General features: G+C 33.9%; 2 protein-coding genes and 1 pseudogene across 2 annotated transcripts; all 3 read right to left on the reverse strand.

Annotated features, from left to right (window-relative positions):
- Positions 1 to 491: 491 nt before the first annotated feature.
- On the reverse strand, positions 492 to 1747 carry LOC131628306 (xyloglucan endotransglucosylase/hydrolase protein 24-like). The gene is made up of 3 exons (XM_058899159.1): positions 1362 to 1747; positions 1049 to 1242; positions 492 to 958 (listed from the first exon to the last, which is right to left on the reverse strand). The coding sequence occupies exons 1-3, from the start codon at positions 1641 to 1643 to the stop codon at positions 610 to 612; spliced, it is 825 nt and encodes a 274-aa protein (XP_058755142.1). The 5' UTR covers positions 1644 to 1747; the 3' UTR covers positions 492 to 609.
- A 10282-nt stretch (positions 1748 to 12029) lies between these two features.
- Positions 12030 to 13503, reverse strand: LOC131628327 (xyloglucan endotransglucosylase/hydrolase protein 24-like). The gene is made up of 3 exons (XM_058899174.1): positions 13164 to 13503; positions 12851 to 13044; positions 12030 to 12754 (listed from the first exon to the last, which is right to left on the reverse strand). Exons 1-3 carry the CDS (start codon positions 13443 to 13445, stop codon positions 12346 to 12348), a joined length of 885 nt encoding a protein of 294 aa, XP_058755157.1. The 5' UTR covers positions 13446 to 13503; the 3' UTR covers positions 12030 to 12345.
- A 1320-nt stretch (positions 13504 to 14823) lies between these two features.
- On the reverse strand, positions 14824 to 15816 carry LOC131600995 (xyloglucan endotransglucosylase/hydrolase protein 22-like; annotated as a pseudogene).
- Positions 15817 to 16511: the final 695 nt, after the last annotated feature.

Here is a 16511-nt window from a genome sequence, read left to right on the forward strand (position 1 = left end):
AGATGAATTAATAATTTAAATATCCAAATATGCAACACCACGTAATTAAACTTATGGCCACATCATTTAAAATTTGGACACATCAGCTTTTTTTTTTTTTTTTGAGGGAAAATGGGGTTTGGGACCAATATTGCATTCATCAAATAAGTTTAGGGACTCCTTTGTTCTGTTTTAAAAAGGAGGGATCAAATTCGGGAGTTGGTTAAAATATGAACACCACAAGTGTTATTAAGCCTAGATTCTTTTAGAAAGTTAGACAATTCCTTTTTCATTATAAAGTCCCAATTTACATTTGTTTTCTCCTAGACTAACTTGAATTACATGATTTTTATTCTAGGAAATTAAACTTCACTCTTTGGACAATAATTATGCGAAATCAACTTATATTTCTGGGGTCCTACCGATGCCAAGACAGATTGGCCAAAATCTTTATATTTATAGACACTTTTAACAAATATAGAATCAGTTTAGAAGATTATATTATGCTTGGATGAAAAGCAATATGAATATTTATTTAGTGTATCAAAGAATAAATGAATGACATAAAACAAATTACAAGTAAAGCCAATTGAATTGGCCTAATTTAAAGAAGAAAAATAAATTAAATCTTTAGGATGCAGTGCATTCTGTTGGTAGTCCTTGAGGAAATCTTTTGCTGTCATTACAATAATTGTAAATCATATAATTCTTTTGAACCCAACTCAATCTCTGTTGACTTGTTGAATCCAATTGTTGAGAGTACCAAGCATTGGATGATGAAGCATCTGCATTGAAATTTCTGTATGATGCTACAAATGGAGCTTGATTCCAATCTGTCTTGACAAGACCGCCTCTTGTTGCCCAATCATCAGCATTCCATAGACTTGAATATATCCTCATTGCTTGATTCTTTGGAAATGCAACTCCCTTTGATTCCATATTCTTGAATTCTCTTATTGGTGTTCCATCCACAGAAAAACTGCATTCAATAAATATACACACATGCTCATCAATAATCAACTCATTGAATGAAATTGAAATGTCTTTCAAATTTGTAAAAAGTACTTACACAATGCGTTGAGGATTCCAAAGAATGGAGTAGGTGTGGAAATCAGCAGTTGGATCAAACCATAAATAGAATTGTTGTTCTCTGTTTCCTTTTCCTTGACTAAACACATTGGTGTGAAGAATGTATGGTTGTCCACTTACATTTCCCAAGAATTCAAAATCAATCTCATCCCAGTTTGATCCTTTTGATGATAACTGCATTATGCCATAGAAAAAATAACTAATTAGGAATTTGAAACTTCAGTTAATATTACTGTAAATATTATTTTAGCATATTAATTAGCATTAAAATAGTAAGTGTTGTTTGTACTTACATAGTAAGCAGTGACAGTGCCTGCAGAATTTCCAGGTACAAGCTTGAGCTGCATATCAATGTTGCCGAAGAGATATTCATTCTTGGATTGAAATCCAGAACCAGAGGCTTTGTCAAGAGAAAGAGTGAGAAGTTGACCGTTATCAAGTATTTTTGCACGACCATCACCCCAAGTAATATCGAAGTTTTGGTAGAAGTTTCCTGCTGCATATGTTGTGGTGAATGAAACAAATATCAACAGGGAGAGAATAGTGATGGTTGGAAGAGAATGAAAAAAGGCCATGGTAAATATTAGAATTGAAAGTGTATGAAAATTTTGGAAGAGAAGTTGAAGCGATGATGGTTGCAGAGAAGTGGGAGTTGTATTTATATAGTATGAGTGGAAGGAAGGAAGGAAGGAATAGAGGAAAGTGCAGTCGGATATGTTGTTGCCGTGTACAGCTAGCTGTCGTAGTTTTACATTCCATCATGAGTTGGTGCAAATATTATTTATATACAATTCAAGAACCATGTTTTAATAGGCGCTTCACACCTACTATCAATGCTTAAATATCATTAGAAAATCTTTTTTTTTTGATGTGAAAATCCGTCAATTTGATCTATCAAATTCAGCGCCAATCATTACTGAATCAACTAACGATTAATTAATTAATTTTAATTAAATATTTTTAAATTCAAAAATATCATAATATTCAAATATCACTATATATATAAATAAAAGTGATTCTTAGTTAATAAACAATTTTGTGAAGTTGAGTTAATACTAGAATTTTGTGAAGTACGTATACAAAAATGAATTTATATTTCTGTTAAACAAAACCTTATTATGTTTTAGACTAGATATGACTAAGAAAAAAAAATTAAGAATGTGGGGACCATAACATTTGTTTTAAATATGATAAAATATTTGCAAGTGGGTGGGTATGAGTCGTTTTTTGCAGCCAACCAAACATATGAGACTCAAAGAAATAAAAAAGAATTTGAATGACGCGCATTTACTTAATGGCTATGTAAAATGCAGAATTGGTTCCATTATTTATGTGGGGTCTCAAATTTCACAGCATATATTTTGTCCAGAGCAGGTTAATAAAATATCAACACCGCCATCAGACAACCGACTTTGAGGATAGGACTCAATCCAACAAGAATTCCCATATAACACTTTAAAGAGAATTTCTATGTTCCGATAAAAAGAATTGAACTGTTCCTATTTAATAGGCCATAGGAGATAAATTCAACACATATAGTGCTTTGTTCTACTTATATGTAACTTTGAATACATTATAGATCGGCCAAAAGACCCAATTGACTGAAATTCAATTTTTGAAAAGTTCACTATACTCAATATAATATATAAAAATAATTTACATACCACAAAAAAATAATCTTGATCTCCAATTTTATTATAGTCATCTTGAATCTCGAACTGACTTAAATGTTGGAGTGTTAAATCAAACAAGTCCACCCCGCGCCACAGTAAAGGAGATCAGAGCTATTGTTCAAGATCATCGGTTAACCAACTCTCTTCATTTTAGGTTCCTTCGCGGAGCTTGAGCATCTATTTCTGGTTTCCAAACGAAAAAGTGGCGTTGTTTATGAGAATTGACTTCTGATTCCTACGGCTTCCGCAATTTTAGATCCAATTTTTGATTCACCAAATCGTAACATCCTCAGGCTACCGAATCAAGAAACGAATTGGCTTCTAATTCAAGTGTTTTCCGTGAATCGAACGAACTCAGAAGTTCCAGATCTGGACTTTCGTAACTAAAATCCAAATCTTCGATTAACTAGTTCATAACTTCTACAGATCTCATAAGCGAGAAGTCAACAAAATAGTAGAAGAAGGAGTCTTAGACCTACCTAGGGTGTCTCGGGCTCTAAAGGTGATTTCCATGATGACCAGGCAGAAAATTTACAATTTATCCCCCGACCTAGCATCGTCCTCGCGTCTCCCGCTTGGCGAAGCTCATACCGAGAAAATGTCTTCATGATATCAGATGTTCGTAGTTAATGACACGCGGATACGACAATTTTGTAGTCAACTCCAGGCACCAATCCGATACCGCGGTGCATCCTTTGGATGCAACAGGATTTCCACTTGATGCACTAGGGTCTCCATCGATCAGATAGTGAAGTGGAGGACCATTGGAAGTGCCCAGAGAAAGGTGTCCCGAGTGTCACTTGCAAGAAGAACAGTTGGTGTCAGCATCTAACCACCACTCAACATTCTCGTTCCAAAAGTAAGACTGGAAAAAGAGAACTAAGATAAAGTATATGACTATGTCTACGATACAGATTTAATGCACTTTTGCGATTTTGATATGACTTAAGAATATTCCGAGCTTATTGTGTATCTCATACAGACTGAATGCATTTATGCAGTTGTGTATCTAATACAGACTTAACACATTTATGCGGTTGTGATACAACTTAAACACATTCCAAGTCCAATTGCGCATCCGATATAGACTAAAAGCATTTATGCGATTCCGATACGGCTTAAAGCACACTATTCATTCGGTTGTGTATACGATACAAACTTAACGCGTTTTTATGATTCCTATACAACCTAAACACGTTCTAGGTCCAACTGCGTATCTATTACACACTTAATGCATTTCTATGATTCTGAAACGACCCAAGCGCACACATCACATCTAAGGCCTATTAAACACACTTTTGTGTAGATGACACACCCTCCATGGATCTAGCCAACACCTAGACGTAAGTGGTAGAGATTGTAGACGTCCACCTCGATCTAGGCCAAGCCTCGGGGGAAGGGACGAGGATCCTACCCGACGAACAGTAAGCACAGTTCAAAATATGATTACATGAACTCAACTTAGTCTATCACGGGCATCGCCCGAGAAGCACAAATAAATCACCAAATGCGATAAATGTATATTCAAAGCAATACACTACTACAACAAACGCAAAAGACAATGATCGAATACAACAAACAAAAATGATAGTAGACATCAGTCAATCCAGCAATTTGAAAAAGTACAAGGAAAATTCCCAAGGCATATCTGTCATCTTATTACAATCAAGTATGCTGCTTCTTTCGTAAATCAAAGCAATAAAAGCTATCATGCCTATGACAAATATTTCACCATCATTGATGAACAACGATGATGGTAAATAGAAAATCGGCTCAAAACTTTAAAGCTAACTTCATCATTAACATTAGATGAGACGAAAATAACATTTCCTTCATCTGATTCTTCTAAGGCAACATCTTCTCCACCAAACTCTCAAGTACTTACTTTGTCTCTCTTGAGCTCTAGACAATTTCTTTTCTAACTTCTTTCTCTTTGACAAATATGGCATATATTGTCGTTCTTATTCTTGTTGTGTGAGTTTGATCGCCTTGTTTGGAACTTCTTCTTCCTTTTCTCTATCCATCCTCTTATCATTAGACCATCACCCGAGCTAGTGCCCTCATATGAATCGTTCATTCACCTTTTTCGTTCCCAAGACTGCACAAACATTTTCACTTCCTTCATGGATAGTGAACTTCTACCAAAAATTATGGTGTCTACAAGATCGTCATAAGCTCTTGGCAAATAACTAAGAATAATTTGGTTGAAATTATCAATATGTTTCTGAATAGACTCACATTCATGCATTTGCATAGTATATACTTGTTTCTTCATGCATAGACGTTTCAAGCTTTGCCCAAAGCTTGTCTGCATCTATGAAGCCTGGACTCGGACACAGATACGGGCACGAGAATCCCACTAATATAGAAAACATAGGACACGGACACGACTATATATATATTTTATATATTAATATAATAATGCAATGTATGAGTATGAGCACAGTTTATAAAGAGTTTAAAACGAGAAGCAAAATTTATATATATATATATATATATATATATATATATATATATATATATATATATATATATATATATATATATATATATATATATATATATATATATATATATATATAAAAACTTAGTACTTTCAATCAACACAAAAAGACATAAATCCACCAAAACAAAACAATACAAATCATATCATAGTCACTCCATATTGATAAAACCGGCCTCTAAACCGTGGAATAAGAAAAAAAATAAGAAATCATAATTGTGTTAGTTTTATAGCGGAGAAGTGAATTATGAAAGGTAAAAAAACTCTATTATTTTTATAAATAAAAATATGATAATCATTGAGTTGGGCTTTTCTTTTTATAAAAAAATTTTAAATTTTTTGGAGTTAAGTGTGTCATTTATTTGAAACAAGGTGTCGTATTCGTGTTCGCTGCAATTAAATTATTATTTTTCGTTGAACACTGCAAAAACGTGTCAGATACATGTCGTACGAGTATCCATGTCCGACACGTGTCCGATGTCGTGACACGCCTTCTGAATGGCGTGTCGACGCTTCATAGGTCCGCAGTCTCTTATCTAGATACTTCTCCCAAAACTTCATCATCCAACGATGATAATAATAATATGATATATGTATTTTTCATTGGGAAATACTAACCAGAGCCCTTGGGACACTCTTTAAGGTATTAAAGTAGTAAGTTTTTTTAAAAATGTGTATATTTAATACATTATAAATGCATTGAAAATTAAAATATTGACTTTTATAAAAAATATAATATTTTTTATATAAAATACTTAAAAAGTGCCCTAAGGGCACTCGTTACTACTTTTTCATTACTGTATTCTTCTGTGTGAATGTTAACTCAGTTGGAAACTTAGCTTCTCCTTTCACCGCCTTCTCATATTCTTGATGCGTGAGGAGAGCAAACATCTATACCCACGCTACATGTTGAAGTTATTTTTTCCACTAAAATTTTCAACATTAAACTTGGAAGATGCCATAGCTCTAACACCAATTCTTTATCATAAATCGTATTTAAGGAACTGACTATCTCTGTTATTGAGAAAAGAATAACAAATGACAAAATAATAATTCTTTACAATCTCTTATTTTCTCTAACTCCGCTATTTTGAATGAATAGAGTATGTCTATTTATATTTAAAAAACTACATATCAATTTTCTGTTACAAGTGATTATAAACAATATTGTAAGGATCGATTTTGAAAGGTGCAAGTTTTTTATTGAAGACAAAATATCAAAGAGTTCAATTATGTTGAACGAACAATTGAAAGAAAGTTAAAATGTTTGAACAATTGAAAGAAAGCTAAAATGTTTGAGAACTAATATTGGAGCAGAGTACATGGACCCATTTGAGGATTAATTACAAGACCTGTAAATTATATATGACAAGATAAATACCTTTTAAGACTCCTCAAATGAATGGTTGTGTGGGTGGGTGAGATATCTTAATTAAGTAGGAGTTGAATTAAATAAATACAAATTAACCAAAGTTCAATCCTTAACTGTAGTGTTTATTTGTGAGAATATCTTACCCTAACTCATGGGTTTCTTATGCACCATAGGAGTTGTTTAAAATATCCCTGATTTTATAGATGTACTTTCGGGAACACTTTTTTTTTGTTTAAATTTTGTTTTGTTCCGTAGATACACATACAAACGCTTCCTAAGACGCATCTACAAAAACATTTTACGTTATATTCGCACCAGACTCTTCTCCTCCCCCATTCTTCATATTTCTCATTTCAAAACTCTCAAACTCTATCAACCTCAAAAATCAAACTTTCACCGAAGTTGTTTTTTTCTTCTCGAATTCAGCCGTTAACGTTAATATCAACGATCAACACATTATAACAACTTCAAAACTTAATTTAATCAATAAATTTTCGAATTATTTTAGAGTATCTCCCGTAATAAAGTTTAAATAGATTTTTAGGAGCACACATCATTAGATTCTTTTATTTTTATTTTTTTTATGTCTAGATTCTTTTAGGAAGTTAGAAAGTTACTTTTTCATTAAAAAGTCCCAATTTACATTTGTTTTGTCCTAGACTAACTTGAATTACATGATTTTTATTCTAGGAAATTAAACTTCACTCTTTGGACAATAATAATGTGAAATCAACTTATATTTCTGGGATCCTACCGATGCCAAGACAGATTGGCCAAAATCTTAATATTTATAGACAGACACTTTTAACAAATACAGAATCAGTTTAGAAGATTATATTAAGCTTGGATGAAAAGAAATATGAATATTTATTTAGTGTATCAAAGAATAAATGAGTTGACATGAAACATATTACAAGTAAACCCAATTGAATTGGCCTAATTTAGAAAAGAAAAAATAAATTAAATCTTTAAGTATGTAGTTGCAATAGGTAGATATAAATTAGAATGCAGTGCACTCTTTTAACCGTGTTACACTGTATTGGGCCTCATATATTCAGTATTCAGTTCATGGGCCCAATCTTCTTATGTCCATACCCTATATATCCTATATAAGGAATATAGCTCAGTATGTAATATACACATAATATACAATTCAATTTTGATCTTCGTCTTTTTCTTTTCCGCCGTTTTTCACTCTGCACAATGACTCAAAACATTGTGTAATATGGTATCAGAAGAATACAACAACATTTCATACTCATCTTCATCCTCATCCCCATCCCTTCATTCTTGCATCTAGTTCTTTTTCTCTCTTACTTTTCATGGCATCGGACGAAAGCGACGCCGAATCCATCCCCACCACTGAAACTGTTATACCACCCCAAGATCCATCTATGAATCCCAGAAACCCTTACTACCTTCATCCTGGGGAAAACCCAGGAGCTACCATCGTTGCACCTCCCCTAGATGACAACAACTACCACAACTGGAGCAAATCAATGAAACGCGCTTTAACATCCAAGAACAAGGTTTCTTTCATCAATGGATCTCTTCCCAGACCACCAGATTCAGACAAGAATTGTGAGCTATGGGATCGCGCAAACAGCATGGTGTTATCTTGGCTAAATCGCACACTTTCACCGCATATAGCACAAAGCACAATCTGTTTTGATTCTGCATTCGATCTTTGGGAAGATCTGCGTGAGAGGTTCACCAAAGGCAATCACTTCAGGTTCTCTGATCTCCTTCGAGAAATCCATTTAATACAACAAGGTGAAAGATCCTTATCAACCTATTTCACTGATTTGAAGATTTTATGGGACGAGTTAGAAGATCTGCGACCAACACCATCTTGCTCTTGCCCTACACCTTGTTCTTGTGGCCTATCTAAAGCTGTTCGCCATTACAAACACATGGAGTATGTGACTTGCTTCCTGAAAGGATTGAACGACTCATACCACAGCATTCGCACGCAAATCTTGCTCCAAGATCCCCTTCCATCCATCAGCCGCGTGTACTCGCTTCTTGCCCAGCAACAAATTCAAAACACGCCTAACTCAACCATTCTTTATGCTAACAAAGGCAAAGGGCGCGGTACCGGAAAACCTACAATGGTGTGCACCAATTGCAGCAAGACAAACCACACTATTGAAACGTGCTACTTCAAACATGGCTTCCCACCTGGGTATCGCAACAAGAATCCAAAGGACAAATCTGAACACAAACCACAGGCCACACCTGAAGCACTCCCAAGCATCTCTAAGGAAGATTACCAACGTCTATTGCAACTTCTTCAACAAACACGAAAAGACACTCCTAAGGATGACAAAACTGCAATATCAGGTATGAATCATACAGGTAGTACACTCTCTAACCCTTCAATCTGGATTTTAGACTCAGGTGCATCTCACCATGTTTGCCCTCATATATCCTGTTTTGCTGATATTCAGTACATAAATCCAGTTATCATCAATTTACCTAATGGCACACATCTCATTGCACATTTCTCTGGAACAGTGCATATCACTCAGTCACTTAGCTTACAAAATGTTTTTTACATCCCTAATTTCAAATTTAGCCTCATATCCATTTCCAAATTATGTCACAACTCTGCTTATAGTGTAACATTCTTACACAACTCCTGTTATATACAGGATGTGTCTACCAAGCAGAAGATTGGCCAAGTCACCCCTCTCAATAGTCTTTACATCTTACATAGGATACCTATTTCTGTTGATAACACAAAAACAACATGTAATAACATCATTTCTGATTCTGTTAACAATAAGAATTCCCCTTGGCATCATAGATTGGGACATCCATCCCATGATGTTCTCTCTCAAATGTCTAAAGATTTCCCTATTATAACTGTTAAGAAAATACAACCATGCCATACTTGTCATTTAAGCAAACAATGTAAGCTTACATTTCCTACTAGTAATAGTATCACTACTAAGTGTTTTGACTTAATACATATGGACATTTGGGGTCCCATTGCTATTACTTCTTTAGATGGCTACAAATATTTTTTAACTATTGTAGATGACTATTCAAGATATACTTGGACTTTTCTTATGCATAGTAAATCTGAAACTCGACTCCTTGTTCAAAACTTCATAGCATATTGCAAAACACAATTTTCATGCACAATTAAAACCATAAGGTCTGACAATGGACCTGAATTCATTATGCCCTCTTTTTATGCATCACATGGCATTTTACATCAAAAGAGCTGTGTAGAAACACCCCAACAGAATTCTGTTGTTGAAAGAAAACATAGGCATTTATTACAAGTCACTAGATCATTACTCTTCCACTCTAATCTGCCCAAAATTTCCTGGTCATTTGCACTATGCCACACCACATACCTCATAAATAGACTTAGCAGCCACACCATACAAAATAAAACACCACATGAATTGTTATTTAATTCACCACCTTCATTTGACAAACTTAAAGTCTTTGGCTGTTTGGCTTATGCTTCTACACTCACTAGAAACAGGGATAAACTAGATCCTAGAGCCACTCCCTGTATTTTCTTAGGATTTACTTTAGGTATCAAAGGCTATCTGTTATATGACCTCAAAACTAGAGCTTTATTCACATCTAGAAACACAATCTTCTATGAAAACCAATTCCCATACCCAACTCCTATTGACACTACCAGCAATCCTGAAAACCAATCACCAAACCAATTGGACAGCAACACTATACCCTTTATATTTGACCTTGATGATCAACCTACCCATACCAACACTCAGCAAACTCCTAACCAATCACCTATGCCCCAAGATTCTATACACAATACTGAGGATAACACTGAAACAAATCAGCATCAGCCTACTGATAACTCCAATGAAGTACAAATTGTTAATAATCAGGACAATACCATTAGACATTCTGCTAGGATTAAATCCACCCCTGCCTACTTGAAAGATTTTATATGCACTACTTCCCTTTCATCTCCCATATATGACATATCCAAATACATATCATACAACGGCATTTCACCTGCACATCATGCATACATAACAGCTATAACAACCACATCTGATCCATTAACATACAAAGAGGCCAGTGCTCACAATCATTGGATTCAAGCCATGAACAATGATATTGAAGCCCTCACTTTGAACAAAACATGGATCATCACAACTCTTCCTCCAGGTAAGAAAACTATTGGTTCTAAATGGGTGTATAAAACAAAATACAACTCAGATGGCACCTTAGAAAGACATAAAGCAAGACTTGTTGCACAAGGATTCAAGCAAATAGAAGGTATTGATTTCTTTAATACTTTTTCACCTGTTGCAAAACTAACCACAGTAAGAATTCTCCTTGCCCTAGCTGCTACTTTTAATTTTTATCTGTTTCAATTAGATGTGCATAATGCCTTCTTACATGGTGATTTGGATGAAGAAGTTTACATGTCACTACCCAAGGGTATGCATGCTTCAGCTCCAAATCAAGTATGCAGACTTCTCAAATCATTGTATGGCTTAAAACAGTCCAGCAGGCAATGGTTTGACAAGCTATCTCAAGTGCTTCTCACAAACAATTACAGACAATGTTCATGTGACCATTCCTTGTTCATACACAAATCTGCCAATTCCTATACTATGATCCTAATTTATGTTGATGATTTGCTGCTTGCAGGAAATAATCTTGAGATTATTACTCAAACCAAACAGCTCCTGCATACACACTTCAATCTAAAGGATCTTGGACCTCTAAAATATTTTCTAGGACTGGAGATAGCAAGAAACAGCAAGGGCATCAACATCAATCAGAGAAAATACACCTTAGATCTTCTCTCCACAACAGGACTCCTTGCTTGCAAACCAGCAAAAACTCCAATGGCAAGAGATACACGCTTGACTGAAAACACAGGAATTCCAATGGCAGATCCAACAAAGTACAGAAGACTAGTAGGACAGCTCATTTACCTCCTCAACACTCGTCCAGACATTGCATATGCCGTCCAACAGTTGAGCCAACATATGCAGGCTCCAACAGACACTCATTATGAAGCTGCTCTACGTGTCCTGCGTTATCTGAAATCTGCACCTGCCCAAGGACTCTTCTTCCCAAGCAACCAACAACTGCAAATTAAGGCTTTTTCGGATTCTGACTGGGCCACGTGCCCTGACACTCGAAGATCTATTACCGGCTACTGCATATTTCTAGGCAATTCCCTCGTTTCATGGAAATCAAAGAAACAACCAACTGTTTCTCGAAGCTCAACAGAAGCTGAATACCGTGCCATGGCGACAACCGTATGCGAAATTCAATGGATTACAAATCTACTCAACGACATCAATATATCCTTCCAAACACCGGCCAATTTATACTGTGACAATGCCTCAGCTATCCACATTGCTAGCAATTCGTCATTCCACGAAAGAACCAAACATATTGAACTCGACTGTCATTTAGTTCGCGAGAAACTGCAGCAAAACTTATTCCATCTCCTACCCGTTCCGTCTAAGCAACAACTTGCCGACATACTCACAAAACCGTTGGACAACTATCCTTTTGTAGAAAATATCACTAAGCTAGGCTTACATTGTATTTACACCTAGCTTATGGGGGGCTTTTAACCGTGTTACACTGTATTGGGCCTCATATATTCAGTATTCAGTTCATGGGCCCAACCTTCTTATGTCCATACCCTATATATCCTATATAAGGAATATAGCCCAGTATGTAATATACACATAATATACAATTCAATTTTGATCTTCGTCTTTTTCTTTTCCGCCGTTTTTCACTCTGCACAATGACTCAAAACATTGTGTAATACACTCAGTTGGAAGGCCTTGAGGAAATCTTTTGGTGTCATTGCAATAATTGTAAATCATGTAATTCTTTTGAACCCAACTTAATCTCTGTTGACTTGTTGAATCCAACTGTTGAGAGTACCAAGCATTGGATGAGGAAGCATCTGCATTGAAATTTCTGTATGAAGCTATGAATGGAGCTTGATTCCAATCAGTTTTGACAAGACCACCTCTTGTTGCCCAATCATCAGCATTCCATAGACTTGAATATATTCTCATTGCTTGACTCTTTAGAAATGCAACTCCTTTTGATTCCATATTCTTGAATTCTCTTATTGCTGTTCCATCCACTGAAAAACTGCATTCATTGAATATGCACACATGCTCATCAATCATTAATCAACACTCACTGAATGAAATTGAAATGTTTGTGGAATTTGTAAAAAGTACTTACACAATGCGCTGAGGATTCCATAGAATGGAATAAGTGTGGAAATCAGCAGTTGGATCAAACCATAGATAGAATTGTTGCTCTCTGTTTCCTTTGCCTTGACTAAACACATTTGTATGAAGAATGTATGGTTCTCCGCTTACATTTCCTAAGAATTCAAAATCAATCTCATCCCAGTTTGATCCTTTTGATGATAACTGCATCATGGCATAGCAAAAATAAGGAATTAGGAATTTGAAACTTCAATGAATATTACTACAAGTATTACTACTAGTAGCATATAAGAATTAAAATAGTAAGCGTTATTAGTACTTACATAGTAAGCAGTGACAGTGCCAGCAGAATTTCCTGGTACAAGCTTGAGTTGCATATCAATGTTACCGAAGAGATATTCGTTCTTGGATTGAAAACCAGAACCAGAGGCTTTGTCAAGAGAAAGAGTGAGAAGTTGACCGTTGTCAAGTATGTTGGCACGACCATCACCCCAAGTAATATCAAAATTTTGGTAGAAATTCCCTGCTGCATATGCTGTCATAAAATAAGCAAAAAATAGTTGAGAAAGGAGGAAAGTGATGGTTGAAGAATGAATAAAGGCCATGTTGTATAGATCAGTAATGGTGATGAAATGAATATTGAAGGGATGATTGTGGTAATGAAATGGAAGTTGTATTTATAGTCATACATTTGTGATAGGAAGGAAGTAAGAAAGAGAGAAAAGTGCAGTCACTCAGATATGTTGCCGTGTACAGCTAGCAGCAGTAGTTTTTCATTCCATCATGACTTGGCACAAATATTAATTATTATATAGAAGAGCCAATTAAGTTTACAAGTGGCTATCACTCGTTTTCTTTTATGCAGCCAAAATATGAGACTCAAAGTAGTGAAGGTTTAGAATACGTTTCACATATTTCTTGCTGTCGAAAATGCTAAGTCGGTTTATTGTGGGGACTCAAATTTCATCATCATTATTTCTTTTTGGGCAAGCCAAGTAGTACTAGTAAATACATTATCAACAACCCTCAGGATATGACTATGGATATTTTTTACAATATCACTTTTTAAATTTTGTTTATGATTTAAAACTTATAAATATTTATATGCTTAAATAAAACTCCTTTGATAATCTTTTTTTTCTTCTTATTTGAAGTTAAAGAATATTAGATAATACACTATTTTCTTATGGGCTGAGTTTTTTAAGTTAAATTCTATTAGAATTATCCAAAACATAATATTATAAACTTTTTAATTTATTTTATTATTTTTTAATTTTTTAATAAGTTAACTTAAAAGTTTATTTTCTTTTAGTATTAATTATTTGTTAACTTAATTGTTAACTTTAATTTCATATCATCAATACCACTTTCACATCCCAATTCAATCCACACAGTCCAATATTTGGAGAACTTGTTTACCACTAACCATGCTAGTACATGTATAAAGGGTCAGGCTAACATGTGCCATAAGGACACATGTTAAGATACTATAATTAGAAAAAAATTAAATTAAATTAAATGTAATAAAGTCATATGTAAAGTTTCGATACATTGAATGCACGCTTTCCAAGAAAATATTTCTATAAATATTTAATTATTTTGTGCCATTGAGGCACATGATAGCTTTTCCATTGTATAAATAATGAAAACATAAAATTGGTTAATTGAATGTAAAATTAATTAATGTAATTTATTATTTGGTTAATAAGGACTCATATATTAAAAATAATTTTTTAATAGTAAAATAAAATTAATTAATAATATATAAAACATTGATTAATAAAGTGATAAAGTTGAATAATAAATGTTTAGATATTAAAAATAATTTAATAATAAAACGAAGTTGGTTAACGAAGTACGAAATATTAATTAATAAAATAATAAAATTTGTTAATTATGCTATTTTTCTATCCGTCTTCTTTAATTCAAAAAATATATTATTTTTTTTAATAAAAATACTATTTACCGTACGGGTAAACTGTAAATACAAATAACGTAGCTCAAAAAATAATACATATGTTACATAGTATTAAAAAAATAAACTAGTAAAAGTTGTGATCCTCTTATGACTTGGTACGAACAGTGCATTCCACATGGAGACCTTGAGGAAATCGTTTAGCATCATTACAGTAATTATATATCATGTAATTCTTCTGCACCCATTTTAGTTTCTTCTGGTTTGTAATATCAAGTTGTTGAGATAACCAAGCATTATCATCAGAAGAAGAGTTGGATTTGCATGAAGAAACTCCATTGGACCAAACACAACCACTGGCTTTGAAGTTTCTAAAAGAAGCAGTAAATGGAGCTTGTGACGTCCAATCTGTTTTCACAAGACCACCTCTTGTTGCCCAATCATCTGCATTCCATAGACTTGAATATAGTCTCATTGCTTGATTCTTTGGAAAACCTTCACTCTCTAAATTCTTGAATTCCCTAGCTAATTGGTCTTCCATCAATGTAAAATCTGAAAAGAAAAATAAAATCATGAAGTCAAATGAATTAATTATGAGAATTTTACAAGATAATTTTGATATGAATTTTAGAAAAACTTACACAGCATGTGCAGGATTCCATAGAAAGGAATAGGTGTGAAAATCTGCAGTTTTATATCAAATACTATGCATGCTTAAGAAAAATATAAAACAGCATTATTCAGAAGGTATTGTTTAAAATTAAACTCACATAAGCTGTGACAGTGCCAGCTGAATTTCCAGGTACTAGTTTGATTTGCATGTCAATTTTACCATAAAGATATTGATTATTGGATTGAAAGCCAGAGCCAGAGGTTCTATCTAGAGATCCAAAGTAAGAAGCTGACCATTGTTAGAATCTTAGCTCTTCCTTCTCCCAAGTGATACCAAGTACCAACATCTTGGTATAAGTTGCCAGCAAAAGCTACCATAAAAGGTGTATATATTAAAAAAGTTATTACATGATTAACAGCCATTGGACAGTATTTATGTGTGAGACAGAAGAGAGTTGTTTTGTGTGAGAAATGGTGAAAGAAAAATGATGTACTCTAATTTAGAGTAGTGCATAAGGTTTAGTTTATAGGAAAGAATGTTGTTTGGTTAATAATAAAAGAGTAATGATATTTTCTTACATCTAGTCCTTACACCAAGGGTGTGTTTGTTTCGGTGTTAGAAAAAAGATTCCTGGGAATTTGAGGTTGGAAATAGTTATTCCTTTGTTTGGTAGATGGGAAAGAAAAAAAATGCCTTGGAATAAATAATTCGCAGGAATATAAGTTATTCACAAAATTTTAACTATTTATTCCCATGTCAAAGGGTGGGAATTATATATTCCCATGGGAATAAAAAATAACCAACTCAAACTACCCATTTTCATATCATTTTAACACAATATTTTATATTTTTAAAAATTTAAAATTATAAATAAAATAAAATTCAAAATTATTCCTTGGAACCTTAATTATTTACCAAACAAATTGATGGGAATAAAACTCCTGGGATTACCATTCCAAGAAATAACATTCCTGGGATTGTAATTTAAATTCGTCAAACAAACACACCCTAATATATACGCCCAACACTATTCATACATATGTCAAATAACACTACTTAAGATAAAAGAGTAATGTTATTTATACATCAAATTTTTACACCACACCAGTACTATTCACCATATTTTTATATGGTCAATAGTGT

The sequence above is a fragment of the Vicia villosa genome, linkage group LG1, assembly GCF_029867415.1.
Source record: "Vicia villosa cultivar HV-30 ecotype Madison, WI linkage group LG1, Vvil1.0, whole genome shotgun sequence".
Classification (NCBI taxonomy): Eukaryota; Viridiplantae; Streptophyta; class Magnoliopsida; order Fabales; family Fabaceae; genus Vicia; species Vicia villosa.

What these genes read in the sequence shown, in the direction of transcription:
- LOC131628306 (XM_058899159.1), bottom strand. Translation starts at nt 1,643, where the DNA reads ATGGCCTTTTTTCATTCTCTTCCAACCATCACTATTCTCTCCCTGTTG. An exon ending in GCACTGTCACTGCTTACTAT is followed by an intron (nt 1,243 to 1,361) that starts GTAAGTACAAAC and finishes GGCATAATGCAG; the next exon opens with TTATCATCAAAAGGATCAAA. An exon ending in TGGAATCCTCAACGCATTGT is followed by an intron (nt 959 to 1,048) that starts GTAAGTACTTTT and finishes TATTGAATGCAG; the next exon opens with TTTTTCTGTGGATGGAACAC.
- LOC131628327 (XM_058899174.1), bottom strand. Translation starts at nt 13,445, where the DNA reads ATGGCCTTTATTCATTCTTCAACCATCACTTTCCTCCTTTCTCAACTA. An exon ending in GCACTGTCACTGCTTACTAT is followed by an intron (nt 13,045 to 13,163) that starts GTAAGTACTAAT and finishes GCCATGATGCAG; the next exon opens with TTATCATCAAAAGGATCAAA. An exon ending in TGGAATCCTCAGCGCATTGT is followed by an intron (nt 12,755 to 12,850) that starts GTAAGTACTTTT and finishes CAATGAATGCAG; the next exon opens with TTTTTCAGTGGATGGAACAG.